This window comes from Pholcus phalangioides, unplaced genomic scaffold (assembly GCF_987345545.1).
Source record: "Pholcus phalangioides strain wild (caught in Gottingen) unplaced genomic scaffold, Ppha-v1.0 ptg000022l_1, whole genome shotgun sequence".
Classification (NCBI taxonomy): domain Eukaryota; kingdom Metazoa; phylum Arthropoda; class Arachnida; order Araneae; family Pholcidae; genus Pholcus; species Pholcus phalangioides.
This window is the reverse complement of record NW_028301615.1, coordinates 2091567-2112416: the sequence shown is the minus strand read 5'-3', so window position 1 is coordinate 2112416 and position 20850 is coordinate 2091567. Positions and strand designations below refer to the sequence as shown.

The 20850-nt window shown below is 38.0% G+C and overlaps 1 protein-coding gene across 3 annotated transcripts in view; it reads right to left on the bottom strand.

Annotated features, from left to right (window-relative positions):
* Nucleotides 1-20850, bottom strand: part of LOC149069322 (uncharacterized) — a 220564-nt gene that overhangs the window by 45081 nt on the left and 154633 nt on the right. For 2 of the 3 annotated variants that reach the window (XR_016195044.1, XM_089249409.1), the window contains exons 4-7: nt 18588-18662; nt 15248-15467; nt 12604-12724; nt 2230-2336 (exon numbers count right to left, since the gene is read on the bottom strand). Coding sequence is in view for 2 of the 3 variants with exons in the window: in XM_089249409.1 (XP_089105535.1) it covers nt 2230-2336; nt 12604-12724; nt 15248-15467; nt 18588-18662 (523 nt within the window). In the remaining variant the exon portion in view is untranslated. Of the gene's footprint in view, nt 1-2229; nt 2337-2728; nt 2836-12603; nt 12725-15247; nt 15468-18587; nt 18663-20850 lie in introns of all 3 variants that reach the window. The other variant, XM_089249408.1, reaches the window with a different exon arrangement.

Here is a 20850-nt window from a genome sequence, read left to right as displayed (position 1 = left end):
AGTTTCCACTCCAAACAAAGACTTTGAATTTGGCCATATTTTACTTGAGTTCGAGCGGGACATCATACCAGTCATCGCCGATTGGCTCAAAATTATTGATATAATTTCTCCGAAATTGCCCTTTGTCACTAATTCGAATGAGAAACAAAACACGGGCAACCTTTTCAGCTTCTTCTTGTGTTTTTTCGTTTAACCAATTTCATCATAATAAGATTGATGAAATCGATTGGTGTTCTAAAAAAAAATCGAACATTGCCGAATTACTTCATCAAAGTACTGTTCAGGCACGAACACAAAATACTCCACGGTCTATCACCATAAAAGCAATTTACTACAGTTTTTTCTCCGAAAAAGTAGCGGTATTCTGTTTATGTGGAATTAAACAATGTATTCAAGAATGGTGCATGCTATGTATTCAGGTGCTGCCATCTAACAGTTATTATTTTCCAAATCAGATGTGAGAGACAGACAATTTTTTGAAATATTAGTTCTTATAGGTGTCATTCCCAGATTGTCCCATGTGGGTTTTTTTTGAAGGGAAAGACCGGTTTAATGCACGTTTCAAAGTCATAAAATTACTACTACTAAACGTACATGTACCTCTTACACATTTCTCTGCTGAATTTCTAATGAATCGGTACATAGCATAGTATGTATTCTGAGTGTATGTGTGGTCCCTAACATATTTATGTTGTCAGAGTTGTGATTGTTTCGTTTCTTTGCCGTTGCTGCAATCTGTCTTCTATAGAGCTCTCCGAGACCGTCAATCTCTTTGGGAAAGCGTGCAAACCATCCTAAGATGGTCTCTGTGAGCGGTCATGTCTGTCTGTCTTCTTTAGAAGTGATATGAAGCCATAGAAGAGTCATAAAGCCGAAAACTTATTCTAGCTGACCACCATTGTGCTGCTACTTTCTGGGATTGGGGCTTCTGGGAACCAGGGCTTTCGAGATGCTAAGCTATCACGATACATACAACTGAATCTATTGTGGTTTACTTTATTTTTAGTGAGACAAAAATGATTCATCGAACCGTTGAGTTAAACCATTGAACTCCTTTTTACCAATATTCGTATGGTAGATTATCAATTATGCGTTAATGATGTGTATAATAACGTTATAAACATTTATTTCATATTTTCCCGGTAATTTATGCATTGATTTATTATGTTATTAGTAAGCTAACTAAGTCTGGAAACCGTTATTATCTGATCACACAACAGATAGAGTAGATAGATATAACGGTAAAACAACTCAAGTAGTTAAAGAATGATAACCCTTTTCTTAGCATCATCATATAAGTCGTATATAGCCACGATTTCGCGACGTTAACGATAAGCACCTAAGGTGGTAGGCCAACCAGACCAAAGATGATTGACGAGGTCCATCCACGTTATGGATCATGTCTCCCTTCAGTCTTGCGAATTAAAGAGGTAGGTCTATACGACTTCATAGATTATTCAGCCGTTCCGAAATCTATATCTCTCTATGCATTATCGAAGAAAATATTTGGCTGGTTTGTTCGGCTAATCACATAAGGCCCCAGACACTGTAATCTGGGCTTGATTTCAACATGAGATAATGGGCATTTGCCCTGCTTCATAAAATTTTAACTGCACATACGTATACAGTGAAGTCTCACTAAAACGATACTCAATATAACGATAATCCCTATACAACGATATTTTTTCTTTGTCCGCAGAGTATCGTTATATAGGGATTTCACACTGTATTCGATATTTTGGAGTTTAGTCTAACAAGGGACGACCTTAATGCTTACTTCTTCAAGCGTCTCCTTCTCCAAAGTTTGGCTTCAACTACAGTGAATGTAGCATATCAGTGTCGTTCTTAACTGAAAGGTCATTACTTAATCACACCAGCTACATCATTTTTCTAATACTAAATTGGTAGGAAATATAGCTCTTCCATTAACAGTGAAGCTACTGAAATAACTATGCTATGTTACAAGAAGGGACTTGAAAAACATCCACCAGAAAGACTAGTTCTAATAAATGAGTTAAAATAATAATAGTAATAAATCACCAGTGCCTTCTAAAATCTCTGAGGAAGTGTCAGTGTCCGATAGAATTTATGAAACAAAACCACCAACGAAAGTAAAAGTAAAGGAGAAAAAGAGGATCTCGTCCCCAAAAAAGCCGTGTATTAGTTCATTTTTTCTAAATTTCATTTGTTTTCTGTCTTATTTTTTCCAAACCTGGATCTTAGCAATACCTGTGATGGCAATCTTTGCCGACCACTTGCTTGTGCCTTCCAAAATTTGAGCCTCTCCCTGATCCATGGCGTCGACATGTGTATCTGGGTCGATGCCAAAGGTCAGCCTGCAAACACGGACATTACAAACAAATACAACACTCAACAGCAACAGACATGGGAAAAGGAAAAAAAAAACAAAAAGATAACTTATAAAAGAAAAATAATAACAATCTAAATACAAGACACACAATATCACAACATCAACATGCTAGGATTGGATGTAAAAAAGAAATGGAAAAATGATTCAAGGGATCATATTCAAGTTATGTACAAATATAGCAGCATATACACATAGAAAAAAAAAAAGCTGAAACACGGAAAAATGCACATAGATGATGCAGAGCCAGCGGACGGGTACTTTTCCATTTTGCACATAGGTCACATCTGGTGCAGTGGTGTCTCATTGTTAATATACATATTTTTTTCCAACGGACACACACCGACCCCGATAACGTACCAGTGATAGCGATCTTGGCAGACCATTTGGACGTCCCGTCCAGGACGCTTTGCTTGACTGCTTTCATGTGACCCTGATGTATTGTAGGATCCATGGCGAAGACTCCTCTGTTGTTGGTGTACACCGAGGGCAGGTTTAAGAAAATAAACTTTTACAGTTAGTAATTGAGCTTACTCAGTCAATTAAAAATCATGGAAGAAGCAACGAGGGGACAAGGTATCGATCAGAGATGACCCATTTGGTAACAGAACTCAAGAATGAAAATATCGTTCAAGATGGTTTATAATTATTTAGTTTCAATTCATGCATACTAGTTTGCATTTCAAACTACGCCGCAGCTAGTGAAGAGCCGGTAGTTCTGCTGCCTTAGGTACCATGCTGGGGGAAGGGGGGGGGAAACGAATTCACTCTCTTTGTACTTTCAAAAACAACTCACTAGGTAGTAAATCGTCCATAAATGGTGATAGACCTGAGTTGTGCTCGGTTTTAAATAAATAAAGAAAGAAAGAAAGCTTAGGGACTGCCAAAGTGAGTGCTTGCCTTGGGCGGCAGGGTGCATTTTTGCTTGTAGTTGCGACCCTGATTTCACGTTAGAAATTTCAAAATTTTAAAGTGAAATATTTCATGCGTTATTATAAATATGTATGAAAATATTGATGTACTAAAAGCTCATTCTTCCTTAAAAAAATGAATATTGTACTAATAGAAAGCTAGAATTCTGTTACCGAAGAGATCATCTACTGAAGTTGAACCTGTGATCAATTAAATGGCAAAATTATAGAGAGATAAACAGAACACCGAAAATGGAATAGGTTATGAGATTTTGAATGGAAAGTCATACGGGACGATTCTCTCGATATATGGCCTCAAACTATTGTTGACGCGAAAATATTATATCACGTACCATCAACAATGCGGAACTCAAACGTGATATAAGGGACTCGTTCAATGTTTTTCATTTGTCTTTTCCTCTCATCCACGAATCTCGGCAGTTGTGAGTCGCATGCCACAGCTTGGCGCATTCTGAATATGCCACCGCTAAAGTTTCCGTGCTCAAGGAACGGACAAAAGTACAATACAACAAGTTAACACGTGCCCTCCCACCTGGCTATTCAAAGGGAGTATAAACATTCTAGTACATTCTTGGAGTTCAATATTCTAGGAGTACTTTCCGATCGAATTCAATCGGCAGTAAGTTGCCTTATAACGATACGATCAGAGTTGACGTGAAGTAAAATGTCTCGCCTCGAATCATGTAATAAATGGAAAGGGCGCGGTAGCCCAGGTAGATAAGATACTCGCCTAAAGTACCAAAGGATGTTTAGAGGTGTCGCGAGTTCGATACCCGGTTCGTCCTTGTCAGAAAACTTTCCTGACACAGGGGTACAACAAAAAACGGCGACTTGACCGCAGCAAAAAATTGCTACCGCAGGGAGTCCCCCATCGAGGAGGTTAGCGCACCAACCTCTCGACGAGTATAAAAAAACAAGCCTGCCGTTCGGAATCGGCAATAAATTGTAGGTCCCGGTCTAATTAGCCCTCGTGTGCAGAAAATGCCCGTGGTGCGACAAAAATGATCAAATAAATGGAAACTTTTGTTCTGAAGACAGAGTTATCTAAAAAACCTTTGGTCATATGTATTTGTCGATCCAATACCAGCAAACTTTCTTCTATAGAGCCTATTAAAGGGCAAAGTAACAAAATAAATAAATAAACCGCGTAAATAGCACAATTGAACAATTGAATGATGCAATAAGAGCCATGTCAGTGAAGGATAAGTTGAGATTAAGACAGTAAAGCTGTTATCGTCAACGCTTTTCGAAAAGTATTCGAGAATTTAGAGGAATTTATTCAAGTGTGTTTAGATTTGGAAGGAGTCAATTTCCATGAACAATAAGCAGGTCCTTTGGGTAAAAGCCCGTTTACGCACGTCAAGTAATTTGGTAGTTAACTAAATTTTAAGTCGTTAAGTACTTTAAAATATGTGTAGACGTAAGAGCCGTCAGTTGTTAAGTTGTGAAACAGACAAGTAGGATCAGGGGCGTCGGAAGTGTTTCGAAACTGTGGGTGCTCGTCTTTAGTTTTATATCGGAAATTTTTAATTTCTGTATCAATTCTGGGGGTGCTCGGATCCATGTCACAAATTACCGTGGGTGCTGGAGCACCCACAGCACCCCCGGCTCCGACGCCGCTGAGTAGGATAGAATTCGGTTTATTTTTTTTCTCGGTTAAGTAGGGCCTATGCGTATCCACAAATAAGCGTGGCTCCATATTATCCACAATGAGTATTAACTACTTGATTACCTACGTTGGAACAGATTTTAGTACTTGATCACTAAATCACTTGACTACTTAATTACTTGGAGCGTGTAAATAGGACTTAAGGTCGAAACAAAATGTACTAGCATGACATGATTATGGCGTCACGTCAGTGTAGTGTGTCGTGGCCTTTAAGTGTGTATTTGCTTTCAAGACATCATCTCAATAATATACATTTTTATAGACAATAGTTTGGGCCTTATAGCGAGAAAATCACACGAGAAGATATTTGAACTCGATCGACAAAACAGACATAATAGAGTACATCGAAACAATTATTCGTGGACATTGGATAGAAACTGGGATACTAAAGTAATGGGATAAGTAAACAGAGGGATAGAAATTAGAAAAATAAGAGAAGATCACTAAAGGGGGAAACATCAAAGCAAAACAGTTGGGTAGGTGAAAAGCTTCAGTTCAAGGAGGATGAGACAAAAGCAATTGCTGAGAGATGAGTACGAATAGAAGGAAAGCTTGCTTTTTAACGTTTTTTTTAGGAAAGCAATATAGTAATAACTAAATAAAAAGTAGCATTAGCGATTTCATTGGAAAACAAACAAGAAAAGCGCCATGGAAAAACGCAAGTAAACAATGAGAGGGAAGAGAGTAAAACAAAAGAAGTAAGAAACAACGGTAGAAGAAAAAGTTAAGGAATATTTTAAGGAATAATAAATAAGGTTATGAGAAGACGTACTTTTCGGAAAAACCGGGGAATAGAAAAGAATATAGATCAGAAACTGGGAACATAAGAAATGGAACAAAGAAAAATAGAGAAGGAAGGAAAAGGAAAGATTATGTGTATGGAGAAGTGTTTTTTTGTTTTTTCAGATGTAGAATCCAAGACATAAAAGCATAAGATACAGTACAGATGGGTGGTATGCTTTGAGGAAAAGGAAAGGAATATATGAATAATATTAAGAACAATTTCTCAATAATAAAACCAAGAAGGGAAAGAAAGCTATATACATACAAGGGGATAGAGAAATAGAAATAATATAAGGAGAGAGAAAAAAATTAAACAGAGTACACGTGAATTACGAAGCATTACCGATTGCCAGTACTTATACACTCTAAAAGGAAATTTCTCTGCGTCCTCTTATGTTGTGAGCTAAAAGAAGGGTTTTTTCCCAGTGTGTGAGCGGTTAATCTCAATTGAACCTTTCAGGAAGATTGTGAATGCTATCTATTGGTAATCAGGCTCTTAAAGGCCCGTTTACGTGCGTTAAGTAATTTAGTAGTTAACTAAATTTTAAGTCGTCACGCACTTTGAAAAGTAGCACCCGTTAAGGGTCGTTCACACGGGTTTAGTTGTTGTCAAGTTCACAAGTAGGGGGTCATTCAAGTATTACGTCAGCATCGGGGGGGGGGGGGGGTGTTCGAATTTGCTGACAAAGGGGAAGGGGGTTTGAAGGTTGCTTACGTCATTCACCACCCCTTTTGAAGATATGAAATATTCTAAGCTGCTGATGAAATTTTGCTGACACGGGGGGGGGGGGGAGGGGGTCAGTGTTTTGCTGACTTTTGGGAGGAGATACGGGGTGGTGGGCATTGCCCTCCCCCTAGCATCGAAGGTGAAGTCGACTGATCTAATTCATATATGTATAGATGAATTGACGTCATCATCATGCCCTCCCCCCCAGCAATAATGACCGTAACCCCTAAACTTCTAAGTCTATCCCGCCTATGCCCTCTGCGCATGAGCTAGTGGACGCGGCCTCGTATTATCCAATGGGCATTCAATACTCGGTTAATTACGTTGAAATAGATCTTAGTATTCGACGCTTTATCTATTTCACAAAAAATTACTTGACGCATGTAAACGGACCTTAGAAGGCCATGCCCACAGGAACGTGCACCTAGGGCCTACTTAACTAAAAAAATAAATCGGATTCTATCTTACTTGTCTACTTAACAACTTCACAATTGAACCCGTGTAAACGACCCTTAACGTTTGCGTACACTTTTGAAGTACTTGACTATTCAAAATTTAGTTCTACGAAATTACTTGACGCGTGTAAACGGCCTGTTGTCAAGGAAGGTGAATAATATACGAATAGAAGAACAAATAAGATCAGGCGTTCACAACCTTTTGGCTGCGGACCAAATGCGGCCCACCAAGGGGTTCTATCTAGGCCTCGATAGGTGTTCCGGTAGAAAAATATCGATACATAACCCGATATATACCTTGGCTAACCATATTTACTTCATAAAAATTCTTGAAATCGGGATCCATACGGGGAATCCCCCCAGTTATCGCCAAATCTTTTTTATAGGTAAGTGAAGGTGGCAATTATAGGAAGAAAAGTTGTCAAAAAGTAAGTAAAGTTTCCAGCCAAACCCTGAAATTGCTGAAAAGTCTCCAATGGTGTGAAATAGAGGGTTACTGCAATTCGCAATAAATTAAAATATAATTCACAAAATAAAACGTGTATGTGGGACGCATATATCTGAGATTTATGTGACTATATTATGATGATTAGAGTCATAAATCATCATAACATAAATTATAAGTTCTGAAAATAATCTCAGACTTGGATTTCAACAAAGAATAAAATCTCGTGTTAGCTTCGTTGTGTAAACGAAAAAAAAGGTGGATATTTCATCAAAAATGTCAAAACGGTCAAAATTACCAGAATGTCCCGTAAAATACTTGTCATATTGTCACATCATATACACCAGTTTATTTCCTACCAACTAGCAGACAGCTAGGGCAATCTTAAGAGCATGATGGAGCCCCAAGTGAAGGGATTTTTCTCAGGCCCTCCAACCCAGCTAGATATACCAGCCTATCAATTTTAATGCTTACTCTCAAAATTTTTAATCAGATCTAATTTTCATGAAATTTGCGGGCAGTGCCCAGGTGGGCCCATGCGTTAAGACGGAACTGTATCTAGCCCATGGACTGAAAAGATTGTGCACCCCTGTCATAGACTGAAACACCTGCACTGTATACACACTTATATGTGTGGGAATGTCATGTTAACATCCACTCGAAAGCACTAGACCAGCGTTTCTCAACCTATCGTCCTCGGACCAGAGGTGGTCAAATTATTCATCCGTTGTAATCGATATTAGTGATGCTTATATGGGTTAAAATAAAAGTATATCTTCATATTTAGGTTCACCAAATATCATCGAGAAGAATGCAGGAAATTGCGATCACAAAATATTGCCAAAAATTGCAATTTATTGCTTTAAATGCAACTTGCTGATTGCTGCCAAAATTGCTGAAGGGTGTGGAAATAAAAGGCTACAAATCGCAATTAACAAAAATGCACAGTATTTTACGAAAAAATATTCAAATGATCTGATGACCATATTTCATTAAGAAAGATAAGATAAACTGGGAGTTAAAATATATATAATAATTCGTGAAATACGGGATATTGTCATAAAAAAAACCTTGCCAAACCACCTACCGTAATTAAAAATTGCTGAAAAATTGTAGGGAAAAACATTGAACCTGAAAAACATGTGAGATGAATATTTATAATTTTTTTCATAATTATCATTTATGGTTTAGAATTTTTAGCGTAGCATTTATAGTATGCGTGCGCCTGTGTTTACGACTTTAGTAATCATTACAAATTAAAATAAAAGTGTAGTTGAAATAACGGGACGAATGATTAAAAACAATTGAAACAATGAAAATTATAGGTATGTCCCTTAATACGGGCCAGAAGTTTTTAGACACTGTTTGAGGCCGTTCAAATATTACGCCAGCAATTTTAGCCATTTTTGACACCACGGCAGAAAAATTCCATCAACTCTGCCCCCTACCTCATAACTCACTCATATTGGGATTAGAGAGGTATGCGGAGGCATGCGGGCACAAGCACCCCCCCAGGCGATCCAAAATTTATTTTTTGATGCAAATTAAAATTTCGGAAGAAATATCTTGATGTGTTATTATAATCAATTTCTGTAAATTTCTGTAAATGCTATTTGAAGGCTAAGAACTAAAAATTTCTTTTAAAGAAATTCATTGCGACTCACTCTGTGACATTTATGCTAAACCCATGACCCGTGGGCTAAATGTGGTCCTCGGAGTTATTTGCTGTGGCCCCCGCCACTTCAAACCCAATTTCGTAAAAATGAACTAAGTGGCACATTAACAGATCACGTGACCCGTGGTACATTTTCAGGTCACTTAAGTAGGTCCGTGGCACATTCATAAATCACTTAAGTGACCCACGGCACAGATCCAGAACATTTAAGCGGTCCGTGGCACATTTAGAGGTTTCCTGAGTGATATATGGTGCAGTTTTAGAGCACTTAAACGGCCCCCCAGTGCGGTTCTACGTCACTCAAGTTACCCGCTGCACATTCTTAGATTACTTGAGAAATCCGTGGCGTAATTACGGATCAAAAGAGTGACGCGCAGCACTGTTCCAGAGCATTTAAGCTGCCCGTGACACAATTTTCAGAGACTTTGAGCGGCGGACACATGTCCAGATCACTAAAGTGACTCAGTAGAGGACTTATCGATAGGGATAATGTTGGTTTAGTTGCCCACAAACGAGTGAAAGGTTTTGATCATTTTTGGCACACCGAGTAAGATGCCATTAGGAATATTTCATAAAGGGTTGTTGATGATGTAAGTATCATTCAGACCCCCCCCTCCATTCAGACCCCAGAAGTCAGGAAATCCGAAACCCCCCTCCCCAGCATCGATGCTGGCGTAATACTTGAACAACCTTTTTCAGAAAGGGTGAGAAACACTGCACTAGATGCTTTTAATTTTTGTGCGTGTGTGAGTACTTACTAGCATTCAAATATAATTATGTAAAATTCTCTCTTTTTTTTTTAACACCGACGTATGTCTTTCATATGTATCTATGAGAGAAGAGAAAGCAAGTGTTTTTCGAGTTTACAGAAAGATTCAGCCCGGAATGCATTAGATGATTGGATGCGGTGTTTTTTTTTTCCATTCTATACCAGGCCATGCTTGTGTATAGGCATACAGAGGGAAGAGGACAAACTTCAATTTCTCAAGATCGAGTTTTCTCACGTTTATCTCCTTTGGGAAATATCCACAAGGACGTGACTAGCATGAGGAAAAAAAGAATAAAAAAAATTTGCAGGAAATCTAGGGAATGCCAACCATATACCAGTCGATTCATTACCCGGAGTGCATTAGAAGTACCCAATTGTAATTAATTGAAAAAAAAATAGATTAAACACGAGTAATGCTTTTCTTAACATATCTTAATAACATAGCTTTTCCAATTGCTGTTCCGCATATAAGACAGCGTTTCTCAACCTTTCTGAATCCTAGGACCAATAAAATGTCTGAAACAATTCGACGGACCACTTACGTCCCGTATTACGTGTTAAACTTTTTTTTTCCCGAGCACCACACGTTGATTCACGGCGCGATTTTCTCTCTCAGTAGCCTTTCATTTCCTTTTTCTATCATCAATATTTAAATAAGCAGGCTATTTTGTAAGAAATCTAAACTACTGGATCGAAAGAAAGGGCATAAAGGAGCCATTATAATTGATAAAAAAAAACAATCGGTCATAGCCCACGAAAAAGCATTTTTCCTTTTTACCGGTGGGCCAAAAATAATTTAACCAGTTAACGTGTTAAAAAATCTTGCAAATAAGTTATACCCCGGATTATAAGGATCGCAATTTCCTGAATTCTTACTATGAAGTATGGTGAATCTAGTGGCATATGGAGCCGGGTATGCTCGAGCACCCAAGGTAATTTGTGGCATGGGTCCCCTTCGACTTGATTCAAAAATCTGACGCCACTGGATGAACTTTAAGTATGAAGGTATATATTTTATTTGAACTCAGTGGATATCACTAAACTAAAACATCACTTACAACTCCTACTACACCTCTGCGGAATTCCTAACGAATCAGTACATGACGAAACGTCTTCTGTGAGTGCATGTATATGTATGATCCTAACGTATTTATGCTGTCAGAATTGTGCCTGCTTCATACTGTTGCTGGTGCTTTTATCTGTCTTCCATATTTGAAGCAGAGATGGTAAATGCTTTTATTTTCATATTATGTAAGTGCTACGTTGGAAGTCTACGGAGAGACTTTTTCAAATGGTAGATCGGCTCGCATTTATAGCCGCAGAAAACCAACTTCGGACGAGTGTGTTCAACACTGTGCCGCCAACGGGGTTCGAACCTGGACCCTCACGATGAGAGTCTAGCACGATGCCCACACGACCGCACAGCGGCCATCATCAAATAAGCCGGGTATTTTTAAGAGTAGGTTTTTTGCGCAGCGTGAACCGAATAGAACCATTTCGCGTCAGTAGAAACATGAAACTTTATCACGCTACGCGTTTGTGTTTTCCTAGCGTTACCAATCATCCGTTCTGTTGTCTGCACGTCCATTTATTTTTGACATTTTTCAAACACAACAACAGTGAACAGATCGGCGACGCGCTGCGCCCGACGCATTTGACTCCTCCAAAAGCAGTTGGTTAATCACGCCCAACGTAAGCACTGGCTTGAGGCATATTGCGCTCTGTTGGAAAACAGCCATACTTCTTTCCTATTGGTGAGTGGACGGCGTGTCATCTATCTATAGATGACGTTGGTCGTGCTGGGCGATTCACGTTGCACTCTGCGCGGAAAATCTGTCCCTAGGAGAACGCGGCTTTACAACTACAGCATTGAATAATTTTTCATTGTCGGCAGCAACGCATCAGATCTGTCTGTAGACCACCTATGCCATCGTCGTGGCCCATAGGTTGAGGAACGCTGATATAGGAAAATATAGGACAGTTTTGTCGACGCTTCCATCTTCCTTAAGTTGGCCTTTGAAAAATGGTTAAGGGATTTTTTTGTATTAGGTACGCGCTATATAAAAACACTTCAATACGGCTCATATTATTCATTGAGTTAAGGTTGCTGCTTATTGCTAAAAAAAACACAGGAAAACCGACTAAAAATTGTCGACATACAGTGCAAAGTGGAGTTGAAATGGTGGATATCGAAGGAAAAGTATAAGAGAGGATGGTCATGTAAGTGTGTCGTATACTATTATCTATATCCCCCAGTGGCTATTGGAAGGGATATTTGCCGAGTTCTACCGGTGTTTTCCCCTAGAAGTGCCACCGTGGGAAATATTTAGAGTGAAGAGAGAGAAAGACGTTGTCGCGTAGCATCACGTGTGTGAATCGATCCTATTTTTATTTATTTTGAGCTATTCCTGAAATATTTTCTCTGTTCCGCTTCAAGAAATTCCTGAAATATTTGGCCGAACTTCACAGAATCTCAGCACCATGACACATAATCGATCACGTGGAATTAGTATTGAATTTTTTTTTTCTTAAGTTTTTCATTTCTCTCCAAGATGCGCAATGTTGTTGTTGTTGTGACGTGCGTCAACTTTTTCCATCCATACCTCCAAACACGCGCCAACTTTATTTGAACTGGATCGGAATCACCCGACCACCGAAATACGCAGGGGATATAATTAAACGCGCATGCGCGAGGCTGATCTGAAATCAGAATAATCGTTCAAGGAAAAACCGAAGAATATAATCAGTAGCTTTAGGTGATCGATTAGGGGGTCACTTACCTGATCAGCTCAAATATCTCAGGTTTATCTCGTTCTCTAATCTTCATTCGTTCTTTCATGGCCATAATGATGTTGTTTGCTTTGTCCTCAGCTCCATGTTTGGAGCTTTTTTCGGCAGCACCTACACATGAAATAAATAATGTTAGAGAAAAAACACTAGTCAAACCTCTCATTCTCGAAAACTCTATATTTCGAAAAATAAAAAAAACCCTTGCATTTACTGTATTAAACCAATGCATTTTCACCTCTCTGTCTCGAAGTAATTTCCGAAAAACTCTCTATCTCGAAGGCCAAGCTCAATGATAGTAAATAAATTATAATAATAATATTATAATTCCCTTTTCTTTCGCGCAAATCTGGCTTTTCTCCGGAGGTGAAAGAAACTGATAAGAGGATTATTCGTATTATAACCTATTGTATTGATGGATCTTTGTCAATTATAAGCGGATACTATTATTGACAGGGCCTGGAGGGGGTCTCGTGTATGGCTTGGTCAGAACGGCAAAAAGTCAGCCAACAAGCAATTCAAAATTGCTTCAATGCTGCGGGTTTGGAATCACTCATCTCAGTGATGAAGGATCAGATCTGGTGGTTCACTTGAATTTCAACGATTCTCAGAAAAATGCTAAAGAGGAAATTTCAGAAGATTAGGGAACAAACGTTTGACATTAGAAATTTCATTCTCTGATTTTGTGGAAATGGACAGTTCACTACAAGCTTGCAGCACCTTTACGGATACCGAAATGATTGCTGAATTTATGGCTGACTCAGGTGACAAAAATACACTAGAACAGTGGTTCTCAACCTGGGGCCATGTGGCCCCCTTGCGGTCCTGGGATGTTCTAAGAGGGCCACGGGAGAAAATCAGAAGCAAAGCTTTAAAAATGAAACATGGTTGAAAAATATTACTACTTTCAGAATCCGTCAGATCCGTCCCAGGGGCATCCCACGGGACCCAGGGGCGTAGCCAGAAATTTCGTTCGGGGGGGGGGGGGACCAAAGTGACAGAACAATGAATTTGGCCATCTTTTTCCATTTTTTCGGTCATTTTCTCACATTTCGGGGGGGGGGACCAGATCCCCAAGTCCCCCCCCCGCTACGCCCTTGTCTTAACCCTTGGGTCTGTGTGGGTATGACCCGGGTCTTCATGTCTATAATGGAGGGAGGGGATCTGGTGCTATGATTTTCATATGTAAGCTGTTATTTACAGCTAAGTATGGAGGGCCGCCAGAACAACGGTTGATGTGTTGGGAGGGTCGAGTTATCGTGCAGGTTCGTTGGATCGTCCCGTATTTTACACAGACCATTTTTTTACCATATAATTTGACTCCTGGAACTCCCTCTTTGATGAGGGTAGAGGGGGCCCCTGGATAGGACAGGGGGGGGGGCCACGAGAAAAAAATGTGATCCATGGGGGGCCACGAGCTGAAAAAGGTTAAGAAACACTGCACTAGAAGATACTCCAGAGGAATCAGAAAAAAATCACCGTGAAAAATGCTGAACTCGTGCTGTGAAAACTCTGCGCCATTTTTCTCTGAGCAAACTGAGAATATATAGGGCCCAAAATATTTTCAGCTCCTGCTGGTATAGATGGAATCGTGAAGGCTCTCAAAGAGCAAAAAATATGCATCAGTCTGAGTTTACGGATTAGTGTAAATAAAATTTAATTGAACAGAAAAAAATTCGAACTATATACTGTGTGATTGTGTGTGGCCAATAATCTCAATAGCATGCAGTAAAATATGCACGGTATTTTTTATATATATAATGATAAGAATGCCAACGCTGGTGTAGCCTACTTAAGAAATTATTGTCATTTGTTTATGTATCATAATATGCCATATTATTTGCCGTTATCAATGGAATTTTTCGCCACTTTTGGCGTGTTTTTTCTTTTCTTACTAAAATAACTCTATTTCTCGTAAACTTTTTATTTCGAATTTTTTTTGTGTCCGATCACAGAGAGATTTGACTATATATGTGTTAAAAACCTCAAATTAAAGTAATGAGTGTCCCATAAATTTGTAAATAGTTTAAAAATTTATAAAAATTAAAGGAATTAGTGAATTTTTAAAATATTTGAATGCGGTTTGCGAAAAAGTTATTTCCCACAAAAGGCAACTTTTTTTTGGTACTGGAAAAAAACTTTAGTTAAAATTTTGGTCAAAAGAAGGTGCTGCACAAAAGAAAATTACAGAAGCCTGGACCCGAAGCTTTCTTCTAACTCGTCTGTGTCCGTACCGTTCAGAAAGCATCAGCCGTCTATTCGTGGTTGAGGTAAAATTCACCAATAGTGCTTTATCTACCAATGCCAACATCACAATGAGAACCTTATGTAAGCATTCAGGAATGAGCTGTTAATCGTACACCCTGCATTTTGTAAGATTCTGATTTGCACATTTCTAGTGATTAGCTTTCGTTCAGGCTATATATTGACAAAAATTTGAAATAATTTTTTTTTCTTCACCGAAAACAAATCCCCCTTTAAGAGAATAATGTTTTCGGAAACCACTGTATTAATTCCTTCAATTTTTATGAATATTTAACTATTTACGAATTTTTATGAAACATTCTGTATAAATCCTATATTGTTATGCTCAAATGCATTCGGAATATAAATCTTATTAATAAAATCGAAACTCACGTTGCAGGCAGTCTGCGTTGAGGAGGTCCTTGCATTTCTCATGACACTTCACACCACACTCCGTGCACCGCACGCCCTGGCGCGCGATGCCCCACAGCAGCCCCTCGCACTCATAACAGTAAGTAGGCGAAGTAGCCGTCCATGGTTGAAAGTTGTGTGGCGTGGTGCTTGAAATTGGGTAGATCAGTGCCTGGAGGGTTTTCTTGTAAACATGTGTCTTCTACAAGAGAAACGAGAAAAAACAGCAATGTTTATCATTCAAACAAAATCAACATTTTTCAAAATTGGCTGCATTACTTTAGTCTAGGGTTTCGCTCGCACTATACACTAGAGCCGGTCTTTGTCATCAAGTATCTCGCCAGGTAATCATCATTACTTCTATTAGACAGACTCCGAAATGGTTGGAGGATATTTTATCATCGGCCCAGCCAATGTCTCAAAACAATAGAATCAGTACTGTGTATTGCATATGTGTGACATTTTTACTTATAAGCCCCATTCACATGTGCAAGATTGGGGGTCGCTTTGGTGGTAATTATCGGCATGGCAACTTTTTTCCCTTCGTAGGGAAAAAAAAAGGTGGGAGAGAAGCTCATCAAAAAAAGCCCATCTTGCTTGGGCTGGATTGGTGCTCGACACCGATCTTCTCTCCCATAATCATTTGCAGCGCGAAAACTACTGTAATTTCTTTCGTCAGCCATCTTGAATCAAGCACTTACTTTCAATCCACGTAACCAGTGACGACTTCCGGAAAGAAAAGTGGGATCACCGGCATAAACTAAATGTCATGTGAATGGTTTGTAGCGAAAATCCCCGTTAACGGGAACTTCCCGGGATGTTTTATTGCACATGTGAACGGGGCTATAGAGGATGTATCCGAAGTTTGAAGCGATTTTTCCCCTCATTGGATCAGCAGCGTCGCCGTAGGTCACAGCATAGGTGGTTACAGGTGGAGGGCGATGGCGGTGATCGCCCCGCCGTTCAGTGAAAAAATTGTATCATTGGCATCAGCAGGCTGGCGGAGTTGGACATTTGCCCCTCTCGTCGCTCACCACACACACACACACACAAAACTTCGGTGATTCCCACCGCTCCAGGCGAGGACTCTATATTAGCTCTCTATATTATATATGGGTGACGGTGTATAGTATACACTCGCCAGCATTGCCCAACCCACACGGGTAAAGGGCTTATATAACGGAAGGGACAGAGCCCGGCCCATGTCTGGTCTGACAGTGTATAGTATACAAATTTAAGTTAGTTGAGATGCAGCAGTACACGAGGTTGGCAGGAGCACGTCACAATTGTTTACCAGATCAAAAGTGTAATGAACCTGCAATGCAGTTCTGGTGTCAAAATTCATTGCATGGTGCTTTTCAAAATATCACTACCACCATTACTACTATTACTAAATTGCCCCTGAACCTCGTAAATATTCCATTGAGAATTTTTTAACGAATTGGTACATGTCAGAATGTGCCGTGTTTTGTACATAGCGTGCAGTTTGTATCTGAGGAATGTTTTTACGTGTTCAAATAGTGCTGCCATCTGTCTTTCAAATTCGAAAACAACAACGTGGAAGGTTATTTTTGTTGTTTCGTATCATGTCTGAGTTTTAAAAACTGTGGAGCTGATTGTGCGCGCGTTGTCTGTGGAGGGACTGTTTGAATGGGCGATAGGCTTGCATTCACGTCTCGAAGTTGGAAAACCACAGAAAATCAACTTCAGTTGACCAACACCGTGCTCTCTCTGGGGTTCGAACCTGGATCCCTGCGATGTGGGTCGATGAGAATACCAACACGAACAAACAATGGTTCAAACTCTCACTGCTGAAAACACCATTTGTCTACACCTGTATTTCTCAAAGTGTTGCGTCATGGCTCCTAGGGCATTGCCAGCCTATGCTAGGGGTTATATGAAAAACTGGTTATATATGTATAAATGCTGATATTTTGGAAATATAGAAATTCATCTCTGCGTCTTTCCCTACATATATGTCGCCTTCTGATGACCTCGATGTCATTGACGATCAATTAGCTGATTTTCGTCACTGTCGATCGCACGGTAACGTTCAGCATATATACAGGCTCCAAGGAAGAGGTACGCCATCTGTCTTCTTAGCTTGATGGTAGAGAACTTGTCGATGATACGAGCGACTGGAGTTCGAGTTCCCGTGGAGGCAGAGACGAATTTTTCTTTTTAAAAAATCAGCATCTGTACAAGCCAGTTTCCTGTATATCTTGTATTAAAACAAAGTTGGAGAGGACATCTTTCTCTCTACATATACAACTGTATGTCAGGGGGTGCCACACACGGCGAGCAGCTGATATAGTCGTGTGCCTGTTCAATGCTTTGAAGTACTTCGTCGCTGAAATATTCTGGAGAATCGCGGATGAACGTAGATCGAGGCAAGGGGGATCAGCAGCGTTAAAAGTTTGAGAAACACTGGCCTAACCTCTGACAGAGACCTGAACCATTTTTGTAATGTGTTCTAACGATTTCGCATGCTTATACTGTTTTAAACTACGACCTTACTGCTTATTCAAGGATGAGAAAAATGAAACACAATTGAAAACCGATACCCAATTAATATTGAAATAAAGTATTTCAGTACAATACTGCATATCATAAAAAAACATCTGGATTCAAATGAATTCGTATATCACTTTCAACCTCGTTAATATAAACAGATATTTTATTACGGATTTCTTATACGTATTGACTTAATTTCTAACAGTCTCAACTTAAATTTCTAAAATATATTCCTAATGTAATATTCTAGATAGAGAAATGTCCACGATCATGTAATAATTAAAAAAATAATCAAGAAAGATAAAAATTATTATTTTTAAGTTTTTTTTTGGAAAAAAAGGCGAAAAAAAAATTGATTACATAAAAGAAGAACGGAAGTTCCCCAGAGATATTAATAATAATGATAACAACAATAAAAATATTTCCTTTCTCATTACTAATGATCCAAACATTTAAACCATCTAATAATCTACTTTCAGCCATTTAAGTTTTTTTTTTTTTAAAATAAAACAAAAACATGAATTAACTCTTACTAAAAACGTTATCTTCGCGAGAAAAACACAAATGATTACTTTTAGAATAGAAATTTCGGAAACAAAAGAAGCATCAATCGTTTTCTTTCCCATTTAAACGAGCATCTTGGAAAGAATTTAAATAAAATATAGATTACACAAGTAAAATGAAAAAAAAAAAAATTAAATACTTTCTTTTTTCAAAATGTGTATCGAAAGAGGAAAAAAAAATTTCATGACAAAAGCAAGTTTTTAAAGAAAAAAAAAAAAAATCTTGAATTGAAATGAATTCTCACCAGCTCTTCGTCGTTGAGTGACTGTCGAGGAACAGCGGAAGTAAGCCCGGCATTTCGTTTGGTTGCCGCCATCGTCTATTAAGAAAAAAAGAAATTAATATTAATTTTTTTTAATGGAAAAGATTCAAAAAACTCAGCAATAAAGAACAAAGACGTTTTTTCCCCCTCCCCCTTAAAAAAACCAGAAAAAAGTTTTTCGCTATTCAAAAAAAATTTTTAAATTTCTATTTCTCATATATTTCGGAAAAATAAATCGTAATTGCTTTTTTTTAATGTATTTTTTAGAAAAAAAAATGTAGGATTTAATTCATATTTTCCGTGGCAAAAGCCCCTTAATCCAGAGAGAAATACGTATAAGCTTATATGCACTATGGAATTCATATACTGAGAGCACTTTCCGAGTATTATTATTTTTTTAATAATATGGAGTATATTTTTCCCCTTGAAATAAATCTTTTAAAATTGTGTATATACTTCTCGTATAGTTTTCTTTCAATTTCTTAAGCCTTTTCCTCTGATTTATTAAAGATGAAGTAGAGTCTGGAAGAAAAAAAAAATCTGCTTGTTGAAGACGGACTGCAAGACGGCTGTGATTGGTTGTTCGAGGGTGGGATTTACTGTAGGATCAAGAAAGGAGAAGCTGGAAAAATTTAGATTTCTGAAGAAAGATTTTTTGATCATTTCTAGGAAGTCTGAGTGAAAATATCTTCTTTTTTTTTATGGACTCAAACATTGAAAAAAAAAGAAAAGAAAAATCATTGCGTATCATTTATTTGTATTGGAATGAAAATGTATTTATTTTCCATAAAGAGAGAAAAATCTTGATTCTAAACGCTGGAATTTTCTTCAAAATGGTAATTTTAGATTTTGATAAATTACTCAATAAGAAATTGAAATCACAAGGAATTAATTTTTGAATAATGTGTTTTCAGAATAAATAAATTTTAATGTTATTTCACTCAAGTGTTAAACGAATGGTTGTATTTCTGTTTATGCCAATGGAAAAGATAAAGAAAAAGTAGGTACGATGCGTATGCGTTATCTAGATAATATTTCCTGAAATTACATGTAATTTTTCCCGAAAGGATTCATTAATTAATCAAACCCTCATTAATTATAAAAAGAAAATAGAATAAATTCTGAGTTTGCACATCATAGGGACGATATTTTTTTATCTCTTCCAAAATAAGTGTACACTGTTCAAATTCAACCTATAATAATGCATAATTTGTCGTTATATAATATGTATCTTGCATAACTGCATAATATTTTCTCATAAAAATAATTTATACATATGCTTTTGCAAAGATTCTATATAAATCACCAAACAAGTTGGAGAAATTGTAGAAGTTTGCCAAATTTAATATTTTTAATGAAGTATATAAGTGAAAATATGTAATTAAAAAAAAAAATTTATATGACCTGGGAAAAATTATTTTGGAGACTTAACTGAGAGAGATTGAATTTACTTTAAATCTTTTCGTTGTCTTTATGATTGGCATTCAACTCACTGCATTTGCTTGTACATGCTAATGAATACACAGGGTGTCCCATAAATTCGTAAATAGTTTAAAAATTCATAAATGTTGGAGGAACTGGTATATTTGAATGCCGTTTGGAAAAAACTTATTCTACCGAAGAAGGATTTTTTTTTTGTCCAGAAGAAAAATTGGTATATTTCAGTTCAAAGTTTTGTCAAAAGAGGGCTTGATTGATTGAATCCCTCCTTCAATCGGTTAGGTACTTTTCTGAGTTCCAGACACTTGGTTGCCTATGAAGGAATTCCGGGTTGTTTTATGGATGGTTTCGATGGTAGCATTTGAAACACCATCAGGACCAGGTGCCTTGTTGTTGCTTGTGTGTGTAATTATTCTATCGATTTCCATCATAGAGAATGATTTATCTTTTGTTGATTCCTTCTGGTATTATTTGTGTAGTAGAAAATTGTATGCTGATCTTCCGGGTATATAGTATTAGTTGGAGACGAGCTGCTTCGATTGTGTCATCAGTATTCAAGTTACGCCTGAAGGTTTGAGGGTGGATAGGGTTGAATTTTCTAGCTATTTTGAAGGGTTGCCCGTACGGGGAAGTCGATCTTTCGCAAAATAGTTTCCAAGCGTCTGATTTAGCTTTGTTGATATTTTGGATATATTTCGCTTGGTGTTTTCTGTACGATAGATTAAGGTCGATCTTTTTCTGACCTGGTGGTTCTTTATTGCTGTGTCTTCTTAGGATTCGGAGTTTCTTTCGCTCCGTGGCCAAG